This window comes from Panthera onca, chromosome A1 (genome assembly GCF_046562875.1).
Source record: "Panthera onca isolate mPanOnc1 chromosome A1, mPanOnc1 haplotype 2, whole genome shotgun sequence".
Classification (NCBI taxonomy): domain Eukaryota; kingdom Metazoa; phylum Chordata; class Mammalia; order Carnivora; family Felidae; genus Panthera; species Panthera onca.
Window position 1 is genome coordinate 48,686,261 of NC_138339.1, and position 20,015 is coordinate 48,706,275.

The 20,015-nt window shown below is 41.2% G+C and overlaps 1 protein-coding gene across 5 annotated transcripts in view; it reads right to left on the minus strand.

Moving 5' to 3' along the window:
- Window positions 1-1,296: 1,296 nt before the first annotated feature.
- TIMD4 (T cell immunoglobulin and mucin domain containing 4) overlaps window positions 1,297-20,015 on the minus strand; it is a 40,090-nt gene continuing 21,371 nt past the window's right edge. For 4 of the 5 annotated variants that reach the window (XM_078446234.2, XM_078446232.2, XM_078446231.2 and 1 more), the window contains 4 exons: window positions 6,377-6,423; window positions 4,847-4,940; window positions 3,526-3,565; window positions 1,297-2,609 (listed from right to left, as the gene is read on the minus strand). In XM_078446234.2, the coding sequence (XP_078302360.1) occupies window positions 2,525-2,609; window positions 3,526-3,565; window positions 4,847-4,940; window positions 6,377-6,423 (266 nt within the window). In that variant the 3' untranslated portion in view covers window positions 1,297-2,524. Of the gene's footprint in view, window positions 2,610-3,525; window positions 3,566-4,846; window positions 4,941-6,376; window positions 6,424-13,233; window positions 13,404-20,015 lie in introns of those variants that run through there. The other variant, XM_060634816.3, reaches the window with a different exon arrangement.

Here is a 20,015-nt window from a genome sequence, read left to right on the forward strand (position 1 = left end):
AAAGCATACAACTGCAGAACAGCACCTTTCCAGCTCAGTTGGAAAGTAAACCCACCTTCCATTTTGTGAGCAGCCACCTCCAGCACATTCCAAGACCCTCATAAAAACATCAGCATTAATCATACTCCATCTAGTACGTTTCTCTTCGCTGTCCTTTGATGTTCAGAGAGCTGAGAACTCACAGAGCCTTTTTTTTTTTTAACGACTATAACATGTTTACAAATCCAATGAAATTCTATTTTGAGACCCAGGCTTTTGGTTACAAGTGGCTTCCTCCTTCTGATTCTGCCTCCACCCAGGGAGCTCACTTCTCAACTTTTTGTTTTCTTTAGAGAGACAAAGAGTCTCCCCAGCCACCCATTGCTGGATTCCTGTTAACCTTTCATTAAGCCTGCTGACAGCTTGGCTCCAACTCTTCATGAGTTAGTTCAACACATTCCCATTTAAATGTGTCCCACCTGGCTTCATTAAGGTTCCTGCCAGGTTCTCCACTTGCAGCTTCCTCTGCAAATGCAAATAAGATTCTGAGTAAATAATATGGGGACCAGGGAAGATTGAGCTATAAAGGATTGGGGGTTGGAGAACCATCAAAACACCCAGGTTGCCATGGATTTGAGCAAACTAAAATCCATCTGGGACCAACACAGGCCAATATCGCAATTCTGTATGCACAAAGTGTTAAATTAAGGCCCTCGCTGTGAAGCACAGGGTAGTGGTTAAGAGTGTAGAGTCCTTCCAGCCTGGTTCAAAGCTCTGCTCTGTCATAGGGATGTTGGTCCATGTGACCTTGGACAAGTTTCTTCACCTCTCCCTGCTTCTGTTTTCTCAGCTCCAAAAGCAGGAGTAATTTACCTGTTTCACTGGGCTGCCGTGATAATCCAATGAGAAATTGCCTTGAAACACTTGGTAGAGTACCTAGACCATAGCGAATGCTTTTTAAGGACTGGATGTTATCTCATTTAGCCTAGAAAGACCAAGGTCCAGGTTGCAGAATTAGGTTGTTCTAAATCCTCAAGGTTTGATGGTGGACCCACTATGTAAACATCAGCTGTAAGAAGGATGTCTCCATCAAAGCCCTTCCTTGTGCAAATGGAAAATCAACACTGATTGCATTCTGTTGCATTTCCCATACGTGTTTTGTCTCATTTAGATTTTTAAGCTCTGTAAGGGAAGTGATTCTCTCTCCTGGGCCCAAGATACTAGGAAGTTATTTGTAGGTGGCTACCAATTCATCCTGATTGCACAGAGAGGGAGAGAGAGGAAAAACTAGATCAACAATCTCTTCTGATTAGGAAGTCTCAGCATAAGAATTGTATATTTATTAAGTCATCATTTGGCAAAACCCCACCCTACCCCCTGGACTTTGGAGTCTCAGACCAGTTGCCTTCCTCTAGCCCATGGCCATGTGTTGCTTGGCCAGGTCATTATTCTAAGTTGGAGTGTTAATGCCTTCAAGTGGACACAGACACATTCCACTTTGTAATGGCCTAGCACTTCCCCTTGCCTCACTCATCTATGTCGGCTGCCTAGCCTCTGAAGTCCCGGCCACCCAGCCACCCAGCCTCAGGCAGAGCCCACATGCTTTCTCTATGCCAAAAGTAGAAGTCAGGAGACAGGAATCTACGATCTGTATTTAGAAAAGGATATCTCTGCCACAGCATGGAGAACCAATCGAGAAGGGAAGGGGTATAGATTGGGAGGCAGCTTGGAAGTTGCTGTATGAGTCCAGGGAAATTCCAGCTTAAATGAGGTCTCTGACAACCACCTCCACCTGGACCTTTGCCTCCTGTTGCAGGAAACTCCTGACTCTGTGCGACCACACACCCACCACTGCAGAGCACTCCTTAAGGGAGAATCTTCTCTTTAAAAAAACAAAACAAAACAGGGGGTGAGCCGAAATTATGGTGTGGTTCCACATTACTTCCTGAATTATTGATGAGACCCAGGGCTGCTCATACCATACCTGGAGTGGGGCACTGAACTCCGTAAGCTGGGCATAAAGAGAGAGATACAAATGCATACAAGGCAAAGGCAACTAGAGTAGAGAAGGGACCAGAAATCATGTCCCAGGAGCAAGGTACTTTGGAGAGACATGAAGCTCTCCTTCCAATATCTGGAGCGCTGCCAGAGAGGAGAGAGATTATACATGTTCTGGGTAAACACAGTAAATTCAACTAGGACCGCCAGGCAGGTGCTTTCTGGAGACAGCTTTGTTTTAAATATTTCTGTCTCAGAACTGCCCTGAGATTGAATGATCTCCTTTAGGTGTGGTAGTGAGCTCACCATCACTGAAATTATTCAAGCGTAGTCTGGAAGATCCCTTAGCCTGATGCTACAGAGGAGATTAAAGCACCTGGCAGGGAAGGTTCGGTCTCTAAAATACCTTGCACTTGTGAAATTAGTGCAAGACTGAATGGATGACACCAATGGAATAGATGGGGCTTTAAAAACAAAACATTCTAGGACTTATTTTGACAATTCCCACATGATGCCCCCATCCTCAAGCCTAAGAAAAGGTGGCCCGTTAGAGTGTGAAAAGACCATCTTCAATTTCCCCTCCATGCTGCATATCTTCAGAGGTGTTTTTACACTCTCCAACATTGTCAAGCCTGTAAAGAGAAAAGAGAGGCTGAAAATGGGAAACACCAGGACCAGGAATAAACGGATGCTGCTAAATCACAAGGCCACTAACCATGGCTGTTACAGTTAAAAGAGCTCAAACTCCATCCGGTCCAAGCCTCTCCATTCACATATGGGAAAACTGAGGCTTCAGGAGATAAAGGGCTTTTGCAAATCTATTCTAATAAGGGAATTAAAAGTTTCTATATTGGCAAAATATAAAATTGTGATCTAAATGTGTTTATGACCTTGGAAAGTCACCTTGCTAAGCCCCAGTTTCCCCACTTGTTAATATTTATTTGTTAATTGGTATTTTGGTATTGACGTAATTGTTAATGAAAGCACAGTCTTCATCAGTTGACACCAGATCTTTTCATTTCTTTCCCAAAAAGCTATAAAACAGGACAGATATTCAAAATCTCTTTCCAGAGACTCTTCAGACTATTAAAAAAAAAAAAAAAACAAAACTGTTACAATGATCTAATTGGGCAGAGGCACCAAATCCCAGGAATGATATTCTACATGTTTTCATTTTCCCCACTGCCAGCTCTCTTCTCTGGAAACTCCTGTTTAACAACGTCCTTTTAAAATGAATTGCCCAGAGTTGAACAAAAAATTCTGAACACAGAGGATAGTGACATATCACCTTCTCTCTTTTGCATGCCATGCTTCTATTAATGCAACCTGCCTTTGTATTTATATTTCGGACAAACATATCACAGTGTTAACCAGGACAGAGGTTAATGTGAGCTAAATCCCACATCTTTTTCACCTCTAATGCCACATTTCTCCAACCCTGTATTTCATCAGAACACAAGAACAAGTCATTAAACCACTGAGTAGTATCTAATCATTTGTAACAGCTTGTACAATCATTACGACAATCAGTCATGCAAGATGAATTACCTTGTGTGTTTCTGGAAACAATTGGTTTTCATGACTTTCCCTGAAAAGACAAGGCCATGGTATAAGCAGAGTAGCTGTGTTAGGACATGTGAAATGCTGGGTTAAGCCAGGAGCTGCCTTCCCAAGAGCAGAGGTGGACCAAAGGTGAGAATTTAGGGACTGGTTTAGGCAGGGAAATGCATTCCTTTTCCCAGATCTACTGACTGCCTCTATGGGTCCCGAGGCAGTGCCCATCACTTACACAGTTGTTCCCATGTGTGGGCAATAGTGTTAAGCCGCTTCATTTTTAAGTCACTGCCCACTCATAATTCACGCACTCACTCAAGTTTTAAAACACTTCCTTATGAGACATACTCAGAATTTCCAAAACTGTCTGAGGACCAATGGCCTCTGCCTTTACGAGGGCTTTGCATGAAGGCTAAAGACAGGCTTCCACTGAGTTTCCAGTTCCCTTTGGCGGTGTTCACTAGGGACAGGTGCTGAAATGTACAAGTTTCGCTACTGCTGCTCAAACCAGTTGAGATGGTTACCAGTCTTATCTCCTTATCTACCACCTCGAAACAGTTTCTGTTGATGACTACAGAACAGTTTTCCCCCATTTTACAACAGGACGAGATGCCACATGCCTATACTTTGCATGACAACTTAAAACCCTGTTTCATGACTCCTTTTTGCTGTGTTTCAAAACTATTGTTTTGAAAGTGAGGAGTGGTGGTGGGAAGGAGGGGTGCAAGGTCACAGACCGGCTGGAGAATCTAATAACAATTATGGACGCTGCCCCTTGAAAAATGCAGATATCAACATGAAAGTACCTTTACACATGATTTCAAGGGATTCACTTTCCCCCGAGGTCTCTCTGTGGAACCCAGGTAAGGAAAACTTGCTTTAAGGAGATAATAAGGCCAAGATCCTTCATGGCTTTCTTCCTGGGGCAGTCCTAGTCAGAGGAGGAGGCCAGGCCACGACTTCCTCCACCCCAGACAATGATAATAATAGCACTTTCCACTTAAGGCAGTAATGAGGGAGAAAAGAGGCACATCAAGAGCATAGCATCAGAACTGTCACAGGTTATGCATCCAGTAAATGAAAGTACTCTTTTTTTTTTTCTTTTCCAAAATATAAACTCCATCAGGAAGATGATACATGAAGGCTTTAGCATCTTAGGGAGAATGAGTTTCCCTTGATCAGGATAGGGACCGGATGGAAAGAGGACTCTGGGGGATGGAGACAGGGGCAGAAAGCAGAATCTGTTCACTCTCAGGCCCTCCTGGAGCCTCCACAGCTCTGAGGGCTCCGTCCCACCTGGGCCTGCCCTCCTTACCTCGAAGGAAAAACGCCACAAGCAACACCAACAGCACAAATCCCACGGAGGGAGCAATGATCATTAGCAGGTCAGGGTTGATGACCATTTTTACCTGGTGAGACACAGGGAAGGTGAGGGGGCCACTCGTTTCTGAACTTCATACTCACACAGCTTCCAGTCCCAATCATATCTTCCCTCCATCAGCAGCCTCACTGCTTCTCACCCCATTTTGCCTGACATGTCTCAAGATCAAGACAAGGCAGCCTTACAAATCAGAAGTTTTTAAAAATAATCTCCAAAAATCTCCGACATCAGGCATATGAGCTGTGGGGCTCAGGGGTCTGAAGATAGGAAAGAACTGTGCTGTGAGCCCTGTGTTCATGGTCAAGTCTCTTCGTTGGCTACCACCTAAATCCTTTGAGTTCTTCCCAGTTCTGTGCAGCTCAGGACCTCAGCTGACTTAGACCTCCAGAGGCAACAAGATAGAAGAGGGAAATGGAACTCAATTTCAACTTTTTGACAGCAGTGGTTCTCAAAGTGTAGCCAGGGGACCCATGAGATCAAAACGATTTTCATGAGACATTATTTGCCCTTTTCACTGTCATTCTCTCACAAGATGGAAGGTAGGGTTTCCCAGAGGTTACGTGACAAGTAATGGACTACTGTCACCATTCTGATGATAGAATATGCAAGCAGATAAGAGTATCTTTCTGTCTCCTAGCAAGCCAGACATTAATGAGATTTGCAGAAATGTCAAACAATGCCACTAATGCCACTTCTCTCGCTAATATATTTTCGTTCAGGGAAAATAGAGTTATTTTTCATAAAACGTTATTTAGGTCAACAAGTAATGGATTTGCTTTCTTTGCTTTTAAATGAATTAATTAACATCACTTTAAATTTGTTTTAATTTTTATGAGTGTACAGGACTTCTGACACCAAATCATTTGAGGAGTTTTGCTCTGCAGGCAGCACCTAGTTCTAGTAGGGGCTCAATGCCACCTCTGCTGTCCAGGTCATGCTCCATTGCCTCACCTTCCTGTCCCTTTCTCCAACACAGCAGCAAGGAGGGACAACAATCTCTCTCTGCAGAGGGAGAAGGGAAGGAAGAAAGAAGGGATGGGGACGCTTTTCCCTTTTCCCTTATAGGTGTCTATGCTGCTGACAGTTTTTACTTGATGCAGCTTGAACCACTTTTGTGATGATAAAAATTAATGAAAGGCACGGTCAGCAAATAAGAAATATGCCGGTGGCAAGGGTTGATTCTGCAGGATGTCACTAACCCTGGGCCATGCAGAAGGAACACATATTGATCTTTCCATGTTTTTGTATGGTTTTTTTTCTTATTGGTTTCCAAAGCATCTGCACATATAGAAGTAACAATATGAAAGTTAGTTCTGCCAAGAGCACAAGTCTACAGATTCCTCAGCTAACTCACAACCGTTGCTGCTTAGATAGATCTGTCCTCCCCAGTTCATTTCTGCAAACCTCTATTGTGGATTTTAAAAATGGAAGTCACATGCTTCAAATACTTCACAAAAATTTTACCTCTTCTGATTGAGCTTCATTCTGCACAACCATTGCTGTCTCAGATTCTGGGGAGGAAAAGTGAGGGGAAATGTTTATATTTTCTGTGGAGGAATAAAATACCACATCCTGAAATAGGCATTTCAAACCTCATCTGGAATTTTAGTTGATGTGTTTAATCTTTCAATCCCATCTTTTCTTTTTGTATAATTTATTTACAACACATTTGTTTTGAGATGGTTTTATCTGATACTCAGCTGCTATCCAACATTATGCCACAGGAACATCTCCATTTTATAGATGGGTAGAGTGGGGCATTAGGTCAGCAGGCAATTGGGTCTACATTTTCTGTAGGTCCCAGCAACACATTCAGGATTTTTATCCAGCCAAAAAATGTGCCAATCCATTAGTTAACAAATATCTATTATGCATTTATTATAGGCCATGTACTGTGCTAGCCTGACCATCAACCTGGATGATCAAATTTACAACTTAAGGTGGAAAACCAAATTTTTTTAAACAATTTTTTTCTAATTTTTTGTTTTATTGTTGAGAGAGACAGAGCTTGAGGTGGGGTGGGGGGAGAAAGAGAGGCAGATGCAGAATCTGAAGCAGGCTCCAAGCTCTGAACTGTCAGCACTGAGTTTGATGCGGGGCTCGAACTCACAAACTGTGAGATCATGCCCTGAGCCGAATTTAAATGCTTAGCCGACTGAGCCACCCAGGCACCCTCAGGAAATCAAATTGAAACAACAACAACAACAAAAAAAAGTGAGTGGTTGAAAAAATAATGTCCTAATTGTGCAAAATTCTGGGAATAAATAATGCAAGATGTAGGGGCATATCACAAGGATGGCTGACCTGTTCTGGAGGACCAAGGGTAAGTGTTCTCCAGAAGGTGAAGGTCTCATGAGACATGGATGTTTTTATGTTATAAACAATAGTTGAGTTCATCAAGGAAAACATACTGAGAATCTACCAAACGCTAAGTACTATTCCAGGCACTAAGAATGCTAAGATGAACACGGCATGGCCCCACCATCATGAAATTTACAGTACATTACAGAAGGAAGACCAGTGGCCCCACGGGCCAAGGTAATGATGGACCATGGAAGGTTGCTGATGAGGGCAGGCACAGGGAGAGGCATGTAGCCTACCATCATAGTTCAGTGAGAACTTCTAGAATTAAGCTCCATGAGGACAGTGTCCCTCTGCCTGCTCAACAATGGGACCCCAACACTGCCTGGCACACACTCATTGCTCAATAAGTGTTTGTTGAATGAGTAACACCTGAACTGAGTTAAGGTTGGGTAAGAATTAGCAATGAAAGATAGTAAGGGCCTTTTAGGTAGAGCAGCATCAGCAAAGCCATGAAGCATGGAACAGTGTGGTTCCAAGTGGTATGGCAAGAGGCTGTGAAGGTAGAAAATGAGAAATGTGGAGTGGCAGAGGATGACACAGAGATGGGCAGGAACCAGTCATGCTGGTAAGTCTCCGTTTAATGCTGTAGGCAGTGGGAAACTATGGAGACATCTTAAGCTTGTTATGGTCTAGTTAAGAGGATAAGGAAATAACCAGATGAGATGATCAGTTATCATCTGGTCCCAGGTCCGAAATTCAGAGCCAGTAGAAACAAAGGGAGAGAGACAGATTCCACAAATGCTTAGCAGGGAGATCAAGAGGAAGGACGTTCAAGGACATTGAACGTGAGGGTGAGAAAGAAACAAGTCTTAGATAATTTGCAGATTCCTTCTTGAGACTCTGGGCCATTGCCCAGCTGTCTGCTAAGACTGGGCACAGAAGAAGCAGAGCAGAAGTGTCCATCTCGGTGAAAAGGATGAGGAGTTCAAATTTATAGTCGGTGAGGAAGGCACCTGAGGGACACACACACACAACACTGGCCTAACGTGCAGTTGGCAGATTGAAATCTGAATCAAACTCAGGAAAAGTTGGAGTTGCAGATACTGATTTGGGAGTCATCGGTCTCCAAGGAGAGTTAAAATCCTCAGAGCATATAAGAAATCCAAGGTCTGCGTGTCCAGAGAGAGAAGAGCAGGAATCCTAAGAAACCCCAGCACTTAAAAGGTGGGCAGAGAAGGTGAGGGAGAAGGAAGCAGAAGAAACAAATGGCAGAGAGTAGAAAGTGAGAACTGTGTCAAGGAATCCAGGCCAGGAGAAAATGCCAAGGAAGAATGCAAAATCACATGTACAACAAAACCTGCTGATAGAAACAGAACATAAAGCCACACATAGACGAGGCCTGAATATAATAAAAATCTAGGCCAATAATTACTGAAATTGATCATTGTTTCTCCCAGCCTTCCTTGCACTCAAGGCATAAGAAAAAACATGATGGGTTTTCTAAGGCTCATAATTTGGTACAAGAGTTTATTTCTTCGACAGGAAAAGTGACCTGTTGAATGCCTAGGAGCATAAACTCTGAGGAGAAAATTCAGCATGTTTTCATATCCTACAACTCAGTTATTGTTGTTTTTCTCTCTGCTATTATCCCCTAGAGCTGGAAATTGCAGGTAAGAATTCAAATCTCCTACCCCTGTTTTGTCAAAATCCTATAGTATTACAATCATTTGTGATGGATAAGCTGGAAATTGAAACCATCAAAGAGAAAAGCCATCCCAGGTCAGTTTTGTCACAGCTAATCTGTATTTTACATTGGAATTGTCTAATGGGAGAGACGTTTTGTAAACACAAACACTGCTGAGTGATACCAAACAATACTCCTCCTTCTCCTCCTTCTCCTTCTCCTCCTCCTCCTCATCTTCCTTCTCTTCTTTAGAAATTGCCAAAAGGCCCAATGGAGGCACTCCAAACCCAGTGTTAGATAGAGTTAGACACCGAATAAATGGCTGGCGACATTTGTTCCCCATGAAACACAGTGACGCTAACAGCTAGGGGATGGGGTAGGCAAGTGAAGACTACTCACTTCTGTGTTTTCTGTGCTACCTTGGTCCTTCCACTCTCAAGACCCTGACCTCTTACACAAGCACATTCAGGCAAAGGCAGGAGCCCCCCAGAACTTGCAAGAAAAGCAATTCTGTGAGAGGGGAACTGTGGTAGATTAAGTATGGTCTTCCTCAAAATTATGTGTACTCAGAACCTCAGACTGTGACCTTTTAGAAATAGGGCATCTTTGCAGATGTAATTAGTTTAAAGATATTGAGATGAAACCATCCTAGATTTAGGATAGGTCTTAAATCCAATGGCAGGCATCCTCGTAAGGAGAGAAGAAGACACAGAGGGACACACAGGGAAGGCCACGTAAAGATGGGCAGAGAGGGGCGCCAGGGTGGCTCAGTCGGTTAAGCGGCCGACTTCGGCTCAGGTCATGATCTCACAGTCCGTGAGTTTGAGCCCCGCGTCGGGTTCTGTGCTGACAGCTCAGAGCCTGGAGCCTGTTTCAGATTCTGTGTCTCCCTCTCTCTCTGACCCTCCCCTATTCATGCTCTGTCTCTCTCTGTCTCAAAAATAAATTAAAAAAATTTAAAAAAAAAAAAAAAAAGATGGGCAGAGATTGAAGGCATGTGGCTTCAAGCCAAGGAATCTCTGAGGCGCCATAAGCTGGAAGAGACGAGAAGGGATCTTCCCTTAGAGCCTTCAGAGAGAACATGGCCCTGCTGACACCTCAATTTTAGGACTTCTGACCTCCTGCACAATAAGACAATAAATTTGTGTTGGTCTATGCCACTACATTTCTGGTAAATTTTTACAGCATCCTTGGGAATTCAAAAGAGACACAGTGATCACTAAGGTCTTCCACAGGAACAGCGGCTCTGGGGACGGGCACAAGGGATGACAGGAAGACTGGCTCTCATTTAAAATGTTTTTGCACGCTTTGTACTTTCACCATATATGTATGGTTATCTACCTAAAAGAAATTCATCACCAGGTAATAACAACGATAAAAGAATCTTCAACTTAACCACACTTTTCCCAGGTCTATGGACTCACTGACACTTCTGATTAATATTAGACTTCCCTACAGGGTGAGAATGCATTTATATTAAAAAAAAATATGAAAATATGGACAGTCTTGGCAGAGTTGTCATTGTAAATCAGTAAATTGGCTTATGGGTACTCTGGCAAAGTGGAATTCCTGTGGGATTCCACCCCAGACCTTGGAGCACTGTGAGAACACACCTGGGTCTCCCCAACGCTGCACTGCCATCTCTGAATATGTATCTACCCCAGGTTTCCTGGCTGTGTGACCTTGGGCATGATATTTGCTCTCTCTGAGCCACAGTTTACTCATCCCAAAATGCTGATATTGCCCCAACCAATCTCCTATGTCCTTTTCAACCTTTAAATTTCTGGATGCCTTTGTAAAAAAGAATTTGAATGACCTGAGAAAATGATTATTTTTCATGGTAATTTTTTAAAAAGGATGTAAAGCTATGCTTAGTATAGAAAATCAGTATGTAAATACTTAAGAACATACAACAAACACATGCATACCTCTTGCTTCACAAGGAAAACTGAAAAGAAATACTGAAAGACTAGATACATCTGACATTGAATGGAAATATTATAGGCAATTAAAAATTTTTTAATTAGTACTTTTTTATAATTTCTAGATTTTCTCAAATGAGAAAATTTTAACTGTAAAATATATATCATATGTTAATTCCTGAAAACTCTCCAAGATGCCTGAGTCAAGAGCAAACTCTCAAGGTTTCGCTGAAGCACTGCCACAGTGACCTTCTAAGTGAAACTTTGAAGATCACTGTTAGAAACACATCAACTCACAGCTGAAAAAGAACTCAGTGATGCTCTTAGTAAAAGACACCCCCCCTAGATACGAGTACTGGTGTACAAAGATGTTCAGGAGATATATACACACACACACACACACATATATATGTATGTATATTATATATTATATATCATATATATGTGTATATTACATATTATATATCATGTGTGTATATTACATATTATATATGTATGGAATATGTATGTGTGTATTATGTATGTATGTATATTACATGTTATATATATGTATATTACATATTATATGTGTGTATGTAATATGTGCATAATATACATATATATGTAATACATATAAGTCTCTAGAGCAAGAATATGGACTTATAAATAGGCAGAGAGACTTTTCTATATCAAAAATGGTTTGTTTGTTTGCTTTTAGATAATGAATGCATGTAAAAACTGGTGAAATCCAAGTAGAGTTTGTAGACTTGTTAATTGCATCATGCCAATGTCCATTTCCTACTTTGACCACGTGCTACAGTTATGTAAGATGTTTGTGGGGGGGGGGGGGAGCGGGAAACTGGAGGAACATATAGATTTCTCTGTACTATTTTTGCAAGTTTGTGTTGAGTCTAAAACTGTTTCAAAATAAAAAGCTTTTAAAAAGTGGTTTAAATATCAGCATTTCATATGGTTCAAACTAATACATGCATAGTGGCTTTGTAATAAAGATTTATTGAAAAAAATGTTGAATACATTTTAAAGTACGTTTAAAAATGATTTTGTAAAATTTTTTGTGTGAAAAAAAATGATAGACGTTACTCTGTCGTGAGAAAAAAAAAATGATCTGAAAAGATATAGCCCAAACTGTTATGGTAATTATTTCTTCATCTTGGTCATTTGGGGTGAGGGCTTGGGAAGAATTTTTAGAATACAAGGACATTTCACTTTACAGTGTTTTGCTGTTTTCTTTTACAAGAGCATGTATTTATTTTATAACATAAAAATATAAAGTGTAAATGTTAAAACCACAACATAAAAATATTGCCTTTTCTTTTATCATCTAGTAGGATAGGAAGCAGTATTCATTGCATATGCTGGAAGAGCTCTGTTGAAGGAGACTCACATCTGCCCTTTCTAAAGAATGTGTCCTGTATCTGGATGAGGTTGAATCCAACCTGCTGCCTGTTTTTGTACAGCCTGAGAGCTAGGAATCATTTTAATATTTTTTTATTGGGGAAAAATCAAAAGAAGAATAACTCATAACACATACAAACTACAGGCAATTCATATTGAATGCCCATCAGTAAAGTTTTATTGAAGTGCCCATTTGTTCATGTGTTATCTGGGGCTGCTTTTGTACTACAAGGGCAGAGCGGAGTAGTTGAGACCACCAGCATGGCTGGTAGGACCGAAAATATGTACAGTCTGGCCCTTTACAGAAGAGTTTGCTGACTTCTGGTATAGTTAGTCCCCGGATGCAAAAACAACACCCATGGAGTCAGGGAATTAAATGTGTTATATCAGAGCACAATTTTAATGCTAAAACCTTCAGACCTTCAGACCCTAGAGTGATGAGACTTCCCCTCAAGATGGTTATGCCTAAGGTAGTGGATTCGAATTTACTCACTGAAATAAAACTACATGCTATGTGCAGATCTGGAATGGCATTGAATTTTGAGTTAAGAAAATCTTTCAAAATCCATTTTGAACATCACCCCTTTTGCCATCCCACTGGTGGAAATTTGCTTCAAAATTACTTGGAACTCCCTGTAAAAGTCAACTTATTGAGCACTACAGTATGCCTGGCAGAGCGATAAGCACTTCATATAAATTATCTCACTTAATGCTTATACCATCCATTCTACAGACATAAACTGAGGCTGAATAAGTTTAAATCACTCTTTCAAGGTAGCACAGATAATAAAAGGAAATTTGAACTCAACTCTGAATGACTCAAAAAAATCATGATTATAACCACTCTGAGAGGAAAGAAAAAGAGCATATTAGCATCCTATTTGAAAATACAAACTCTAGCCAGTGGGCTACATGCCAGAAATCAACTGGAAATAAAAGCACTCTATATTCTCAGTGGGTCTGTTTAAAAACTGATAACTAAGTAATTTGACTCATTAAATTCATAGACACAGGACTCATCTGTAAGTACTTTTAAAGCAAATTTAGTTCTGATATAAGTCAACTCAATGATACAATCTTAGCACAATCCTAGGACTTTAAAAGTGACAACTTCAAGCCTTCAGGTGTTCTTCCATAGGTAGCATCTGGCTTATGCTGCCCCCTTCTGGACCACTGGTGGTATGGCCTTAAAAATTCAAAGGCAAGATAAAAAAGATCCTTCTGAGAGTATTTTAGACTTGAAAAGAATTCGAAATTATCTCCTCTGATCCCTCCCTTTTTAAGGAAAAACTAAATTCTAGAGACAGTTTCACTCATTCAGGGTTTCATAGTAATGAGTAACGAAGGAAGTGACTAGGACCCATATTTTTTGTACTTGCCTGGCAGCACTAATGCAGATCTGGAATTTCAAAACGGCTTTTGAAAACAGAAACACAACTTTCTTCAATTCACATACTTGCTTTAAAATTTTGGAGACCTCTGAATGTTTTTAATATGTGCAATGATCAAAAGAGCACCATACGCTGAAATAAATCAATCATTCCATATGTGAGTCAGGTGTTCCTTAGCACCAAGGGCAAAATTGGGTAAGGACCTTTTTTTTTTTTTTTTTTTTAATTTTGAAAGGGAACAGACAGCAAATTGGGTTGGCACCCAATGTGGTTCATAAAGAAGGAATGGTAAGATGACTTCACATTTCATGCAGATGAGTTAACAGAAGGAAACTCTAGAACACCATTATTTAAGAGTCACTGAGTTCCGGGGCACCTGGGTGGCTCAGTTGGTTGAACATCTGACTTCAGCTCAGGTCATGACCTCACAATTTCTGAGTTCCAGCCCCACATTGGGCTCGTTGCTGTCAGCATGGAACCAGCTTCAGATCCTCTACTCCCCCCACCCTCTCTCTCTCTGCCCCTCCCCTGCTCACTCTCTCTCTCTCAAAAAAGTATATATATATTGTATATATGATATAAATTTTATATCACATATATATCTATATATTTTTATATATTAATATCACATATTTATATATTTATATATATGTGATATAAATTTTATATCATATATATATATTTTTTTAAGTCACTGAGTTCCAAACTTTGTGTCAAACTTCCACTGCCTCCAAGGATGCCCCACCAACAAAAATGTCGTCATCATTATGAGAGCCCAGAGTTGTCACCTCAAGTCACTACTCTCACGTGCCAATATGAAGTGAAACAGAGTTAAGACCTCATCCCTAATCCACCATCCCCGCCCCCCCCCCAACCCTGGACTCCTCTCTGCAGGGCAATGCTCTTCCTACACCAGCTGATTGATTTTGGTTGAGGGAGGTGGCAAAGTCCTCACTTTACCAAGGAACCTCAGAAATGCTAACAACAACAATAATAATAAGTGGATACCATATACCAAGCACTTAACTATATTGCATGCCAGACACAATGCAAAGTACTTCCATGTCAAAGCACTTCCATGTTTGAGCTCAGAAAATGCTCTGCAGTCAGGCACCTGGTGGCTCAGTCGGTTAAGCACCCAACTCTTGATTTCAGCTCAGGTCATGATCTCACGGCTTGTGAGTTCAAGCCCTGCACTGGACTCTGCACTGACTGTGTGGAGCCTGCTTCAGAGTCTCTGTCTCCCTTTCTCTCTTTCTCTCTCAAAAATAAGTAAACCTTAAAAAAAATTTTTTTTTAAAGAAAATGCTTTGCAATAGACACCGTTGGTTTTCTCACTGCCCAGTGAGAATCCTGTGGCCTAGAGATGTCAGGTGACTTGCCCAAGTCATGTAGCTAGGAAAGGAAAGAGCAAATCTCAGAGCCAGGATTATCTACCTGCAGAGGCCAAACTCTTATCCTCTGAGCTCTACAGTCTTTGGAAAATATGGCAAATGCTCACATACAGTTGCCATAGAAAGTTCAGTGGTGGAGAGTGAATGATCTTGCTATTTTGCGGCAAAACAGGAAGAAATCCATTTGGAATGGAACCCTAACCTTTTTGCTGCTTTGATGGGTGCAGTTTTTGGAAAGGAGATCTTTCTAACTATTACTTTAATATTTTAATATTAATAATATAATTTTTATAATTTATAATAATATTAATATATAAATAACTATATATTTCTAACTATTATTATTGATGATGATGATAATGAGCACAATGTAAGCAGCTGAAAGTGCACAAAACACTTTCACATTATCACTCTTGAACTTCAAAATAAATCTACCGAGGGAAGTAAACTTCAGCAGAGTGCTTGAAAGAGGAGGCAACTGAAACTTAGGGAGGTCCCATCTCTTGCCCAGGACTGCACAGCTAGTAATGGTCACTAGTCAAGCAGTGGCAGTATCAGAGCCAGTGAGATTTATCTGAGGCACGATTCTTATTGATTGAAAACTCTTCACAATGTTAGAGCAATGTTATCTGATGCCACCTTCCATGTCTGCCCCCCTCTGCTGGGCTGCTGAGCACCCCAGAGTTCAACAGGTGGCCATGCCAAAGGGCGTTGGTGGCTTCAGTCAATGACTTGTTCACAGTGGGAGAACCGATACCTTGCCTCATCACAGAACCTGCTGAGGTATGTCATTACCCTTCCCCCTGTGACACCAAAGATCTCTCCAGGGCCTAGATCAGTGTCGGAGGAACATTTTGGTGTGCAGAGTGGTCACCCAGCTCACTGGGTTATCCTTCAATGAGGCCCCATCTTAAGACTGGCCCCATGGTCTATTTCAGTGGCTGAAATAGACACCTTACTTCTTTTTCCCTTTGTTTGCTTTACCACAAACATACTTCTCTTAAAGCTTGGCAACTCCCTTTGTTTTTATTTGGTTGACCTTTCTGAAGGTGAGCTGTTAGATGCTAGAATTACACAGATTCAATCCCAGCTTTATTAATGAAAAAATATCATTTGTACGGTTGGTAGAATATAATGCTATTGTGAGAAGAATCATGAAAATCCATTTTTTGTCCTTTGCCTTTATCCCCAGACTGCCAGCCTACAACTGATTCGAGCCTGTGAACAGCGTGGGCATGAGAGATAAAACAAATCGGCTAATGCCTCACGAAAGATGTTGACTTTGAAATCAACTGCATCCAATTTCTTTCCTCCTAACAACGGCATTTGTGAGTGAAAATGAGCTTTGCTTCATTCCCCTGCCTTCCTCTGTTCCTTCTGCTGAACTTGTACTGAAAACAGCAATTCCCCCTACAACTTCTTTATGTCCTTGATCAACTGAGGACCCAGAAAAAATGTTAAGTTCTAACATGGCTCAGCTTTGTCTTTAATAAAATAGTGCAATGTAGGGGAAAGAGCTCTGATTTGAGAGCCAGAAGAGAGTCCTATCTGGGGCCTCGTTCCCACTTCTCTTTGAACTTTTTTATGCCTGTGTGCCTCAGTTTCTTTCTATGTAGAACGAAGTGTGCACACTAGACCAGCAACTCCTAAATGTCTTCTTGGGGCCAGGGATGGGATGGCTTCAAAAGAATCTCCTGAGGAAGTTTGCTAAGCATACAATTTCTTAGACCCACCCCCAGGGTAGGTTCTAATTCTTCAAGCCTTGGGTAGAGTAAAGCAATCTATATTTTTACTAAGCACCCTGTGTTTTCAACCCATGGCCAGGTCTGATATATACATGAACTGGATGACCTTGAAGTTCAAGGTCTTGGTTCCATCCCCTGGGAAGTCAACATGAGATCAGATTGCTCCACACTTTCATTTATTCTATCCTCACTCCCTTTTCTCTTACCTCCATTTCTAGACCAAACCCTACCTCTCTCATTTTTGACTGATCCCCTTCTGCTACACCAGGACCAACCTTGCTCCATTCACTATCTCCTTCTCTAAATATCCATCCTCAAACTTCTTGAAAGAACACCTAATATTCACTCTCTAACAATTGCTTGTCTTGGACTTCAGAGCATCCACCCAGAGAGCTAACACTGTTCACCTAATGGTTCACAGCCACCTAAGGGCCTCATCCTTCTTGACCAGCGTTCTGAATTTCCCAGTATTTGACTATACCCTCCATAACTTTTGTCAGCTCAGCCCTCTCTGCACTCATGCTCTGCTGGATCCCTTCCTACTTTTTCTGTCTTCATCCCTGCCTCCTCTTGCAATGTAGTTGTCCCTTTATGGGGTTGTACCTTTTCATTTCTCCCTCCATCTCACACAATATCTTTAAGTGATTTCACAGGAGCTTTCCATTATCCCTCTCCTAATGAGAAAATATAATAAAGTGCTTAAGAGCTGAGTTTCAAGAGCCAAGAGACCCAGGGTTCAAACTCTGGCAAATCTAACTTCTCCAAACCTCAGTTTCTTTTCCTTTATAATGGAAGTAATGATAGCATCTTTCACACAGATGCAGACAATGCCTCACAATGAGACACTGTGCCCAAGCCTGGTATATAAAAAGCATTTGGTAAGTGTCATTTATTATCAGTGATTCCCCAAATCATATCTAGAGCCCTGAACTGTCCCTTATGAGATAACATGTATTAAATTATTGGTGTATTTTTAAGTTCCTGTTCAGCAATTGTAACCTGAATCATGGTAATTATTATTTGATCAGAGGTAGGTGCCAATCATCAAAGACACCCATTCTCACCCAGGCATCCATAAGTCAACCCAGCCCCATATTCCCAACTGCCCATTAGACATTCCTCAGGGACCCTTCAAACTCCAGCTCTCCCAAACAAATTCACCCTTTTTCCTGGGGTTCCTTACTAGTTAACCTGTCACATCAATCTAACCTCCCAAGTACAGAGAATGAGTCATCCTTCATTCTTACTCTGGTCACTGTCCTCCCAATCCTAACTCCTAAGTGGCTTTGACTCTGTCCCCTCTCTGTAGTTACTGCTGCCATTATTCTACTCTAGACATTCATCTCTGGTATGAATTATTACAAAAGGTTCCTGGGTAGCCTCTCTGCCCCCAGGCTTGCTCCTTCTCATACATCTCCCACACTCTTACCAGAGCAATGTTTCCTAAAACAGAACTGGAAATATCATTCCCTACCCAGAAAACATGAATGGTTTCTCATGACCCTGGAATAAAATCTAAATTCTTCAGCCTATCAATCAAGTCCCTTAAGAACCTAGACCATTCCCAGCTTCTTGTCTCTATTAGATTAAACTAGACTATTAGACAAGCTCCAAAGATTTCATACTCTTATCAAGTTCCCTTCTTTTTGTTCATGCTCTTCTTCCTGCCTGTTCACCCTTCCCTGCACAATGAAATGTTCTCATCCTTGAAGAACCAATTCAAAGATTATTAAGTTAAATTATGCTAGCCATCCTTTCCAGGATAGAATCCATCTTTCCCTTCTTTGGGCCCCCAGGAAAACTTTCCATACTTCTATCCCAAAACTAAACCCACTGGATGATTGTTTGCTATACATAGCCTGTCTATCTTACTAAAGTGTGACCCCTTTTAGGACAGATGTCATGACTTATTTATTCCCATGCCATGTATAGAAAATCAATTCAATAAGCCATGTTTAAGTAATGATGGATTTGAAACGCCTTTACCAAAAAATGATATTACCTATTTCCAAGTACCCAAAACAAATTCCAAGATAAAGAGAAAAGTCTCATCTCCAACCACTTTGTCCTCTGAGAATCCTTTGGCTCCTTGGAAAGGCCAGCTTGCTCTGGACCATGAAGCTTTGGATGACTTTGTCAAACAGAAAGACACGGTAATAGAGCAGCTGTTTCTAAAAGCATTCCCTCCCATTTTCTGGGCCCCAGTTTCTAATCTTCTCAGTTTCCCAGATTTCCATAGATAATACTCCTCCCTGGGAGTTAATGAACACAAGTTTAAACCCCCTGAAACCTGGGTGTGAGTCTCAGATCTCTCTCTCTGTCTAGCTGTGCAATCTCAGGCAAGTCACTTCACATCTCTGAGCTCCATTTCTAGGCAGCCTTAGAGTGGAGGCAAGGATTTGCCACCCTAGGTAGGCCTTTTCACATGATGTCTACAGCAAATGCCTTAAAAGTAGAAGAAGCACTGAAGCAGGAGATAACCTACTTGGAGTTGTCCTATGAAATGAATAACATGAATCTGGAAGTTCTTGCTTGGCACACTCAACCACAGCTCTTTTTCAGGCATGACTTGAATTCCACGCCTACATTGTAGAGTGGAGCCTCTACAGACTGAACAGTATGAGAAGGACAAAACAATTCAGAGGCAGCAGGAGATGAAATGTGTCCATAAGCAGGAATAAAACCAATGATTAAGAATTCTGTAGAGCCATCTAAAAGGGAGTCAGTGAAGAGCTTTCAGAATCTCAGATTTACTCCAGTAACAAGTAGAGAATTACTACCGTGAGATTTTAAAAGCTCTTGTAACTTTCCCAGGTTTGTAATTTTGTCACTCATTGGCTGTTTCCCTGGTGCAATTAACAGATTTAAAAAAATCATAAAACCAAAAGTGTCTGTGTGCTTATAAGGAACAGCAAGTCAGTTGGGAGCTGGTGAAAGTGGCCTCTTGTTACCCTGCCAGAGAGACCTAAAAATGAAGGTGTGTGAGTAGGAATAATAGATGTGTGAAGAAAAAAGGAAATGGGGATAGGGCATAGGGACTATCGTTTACTAGCCAGTAATTAGGTACCAGGTATGTTTCTTATGCGTTTCCTCACTTAACAGTCCTATGAAATAAGTACTAATATCATCATCACTGTACGTTTTGGGGAAACTGAGATTTAGAGAAGAACAGAACAAATAACTCACCTGAGGATCTAAAAGAAAACAGAAACACAAAAATGGCAGAGCTGGGATATAAGCCTGAGCCTTCAGACTCCCCAGTGAGCTT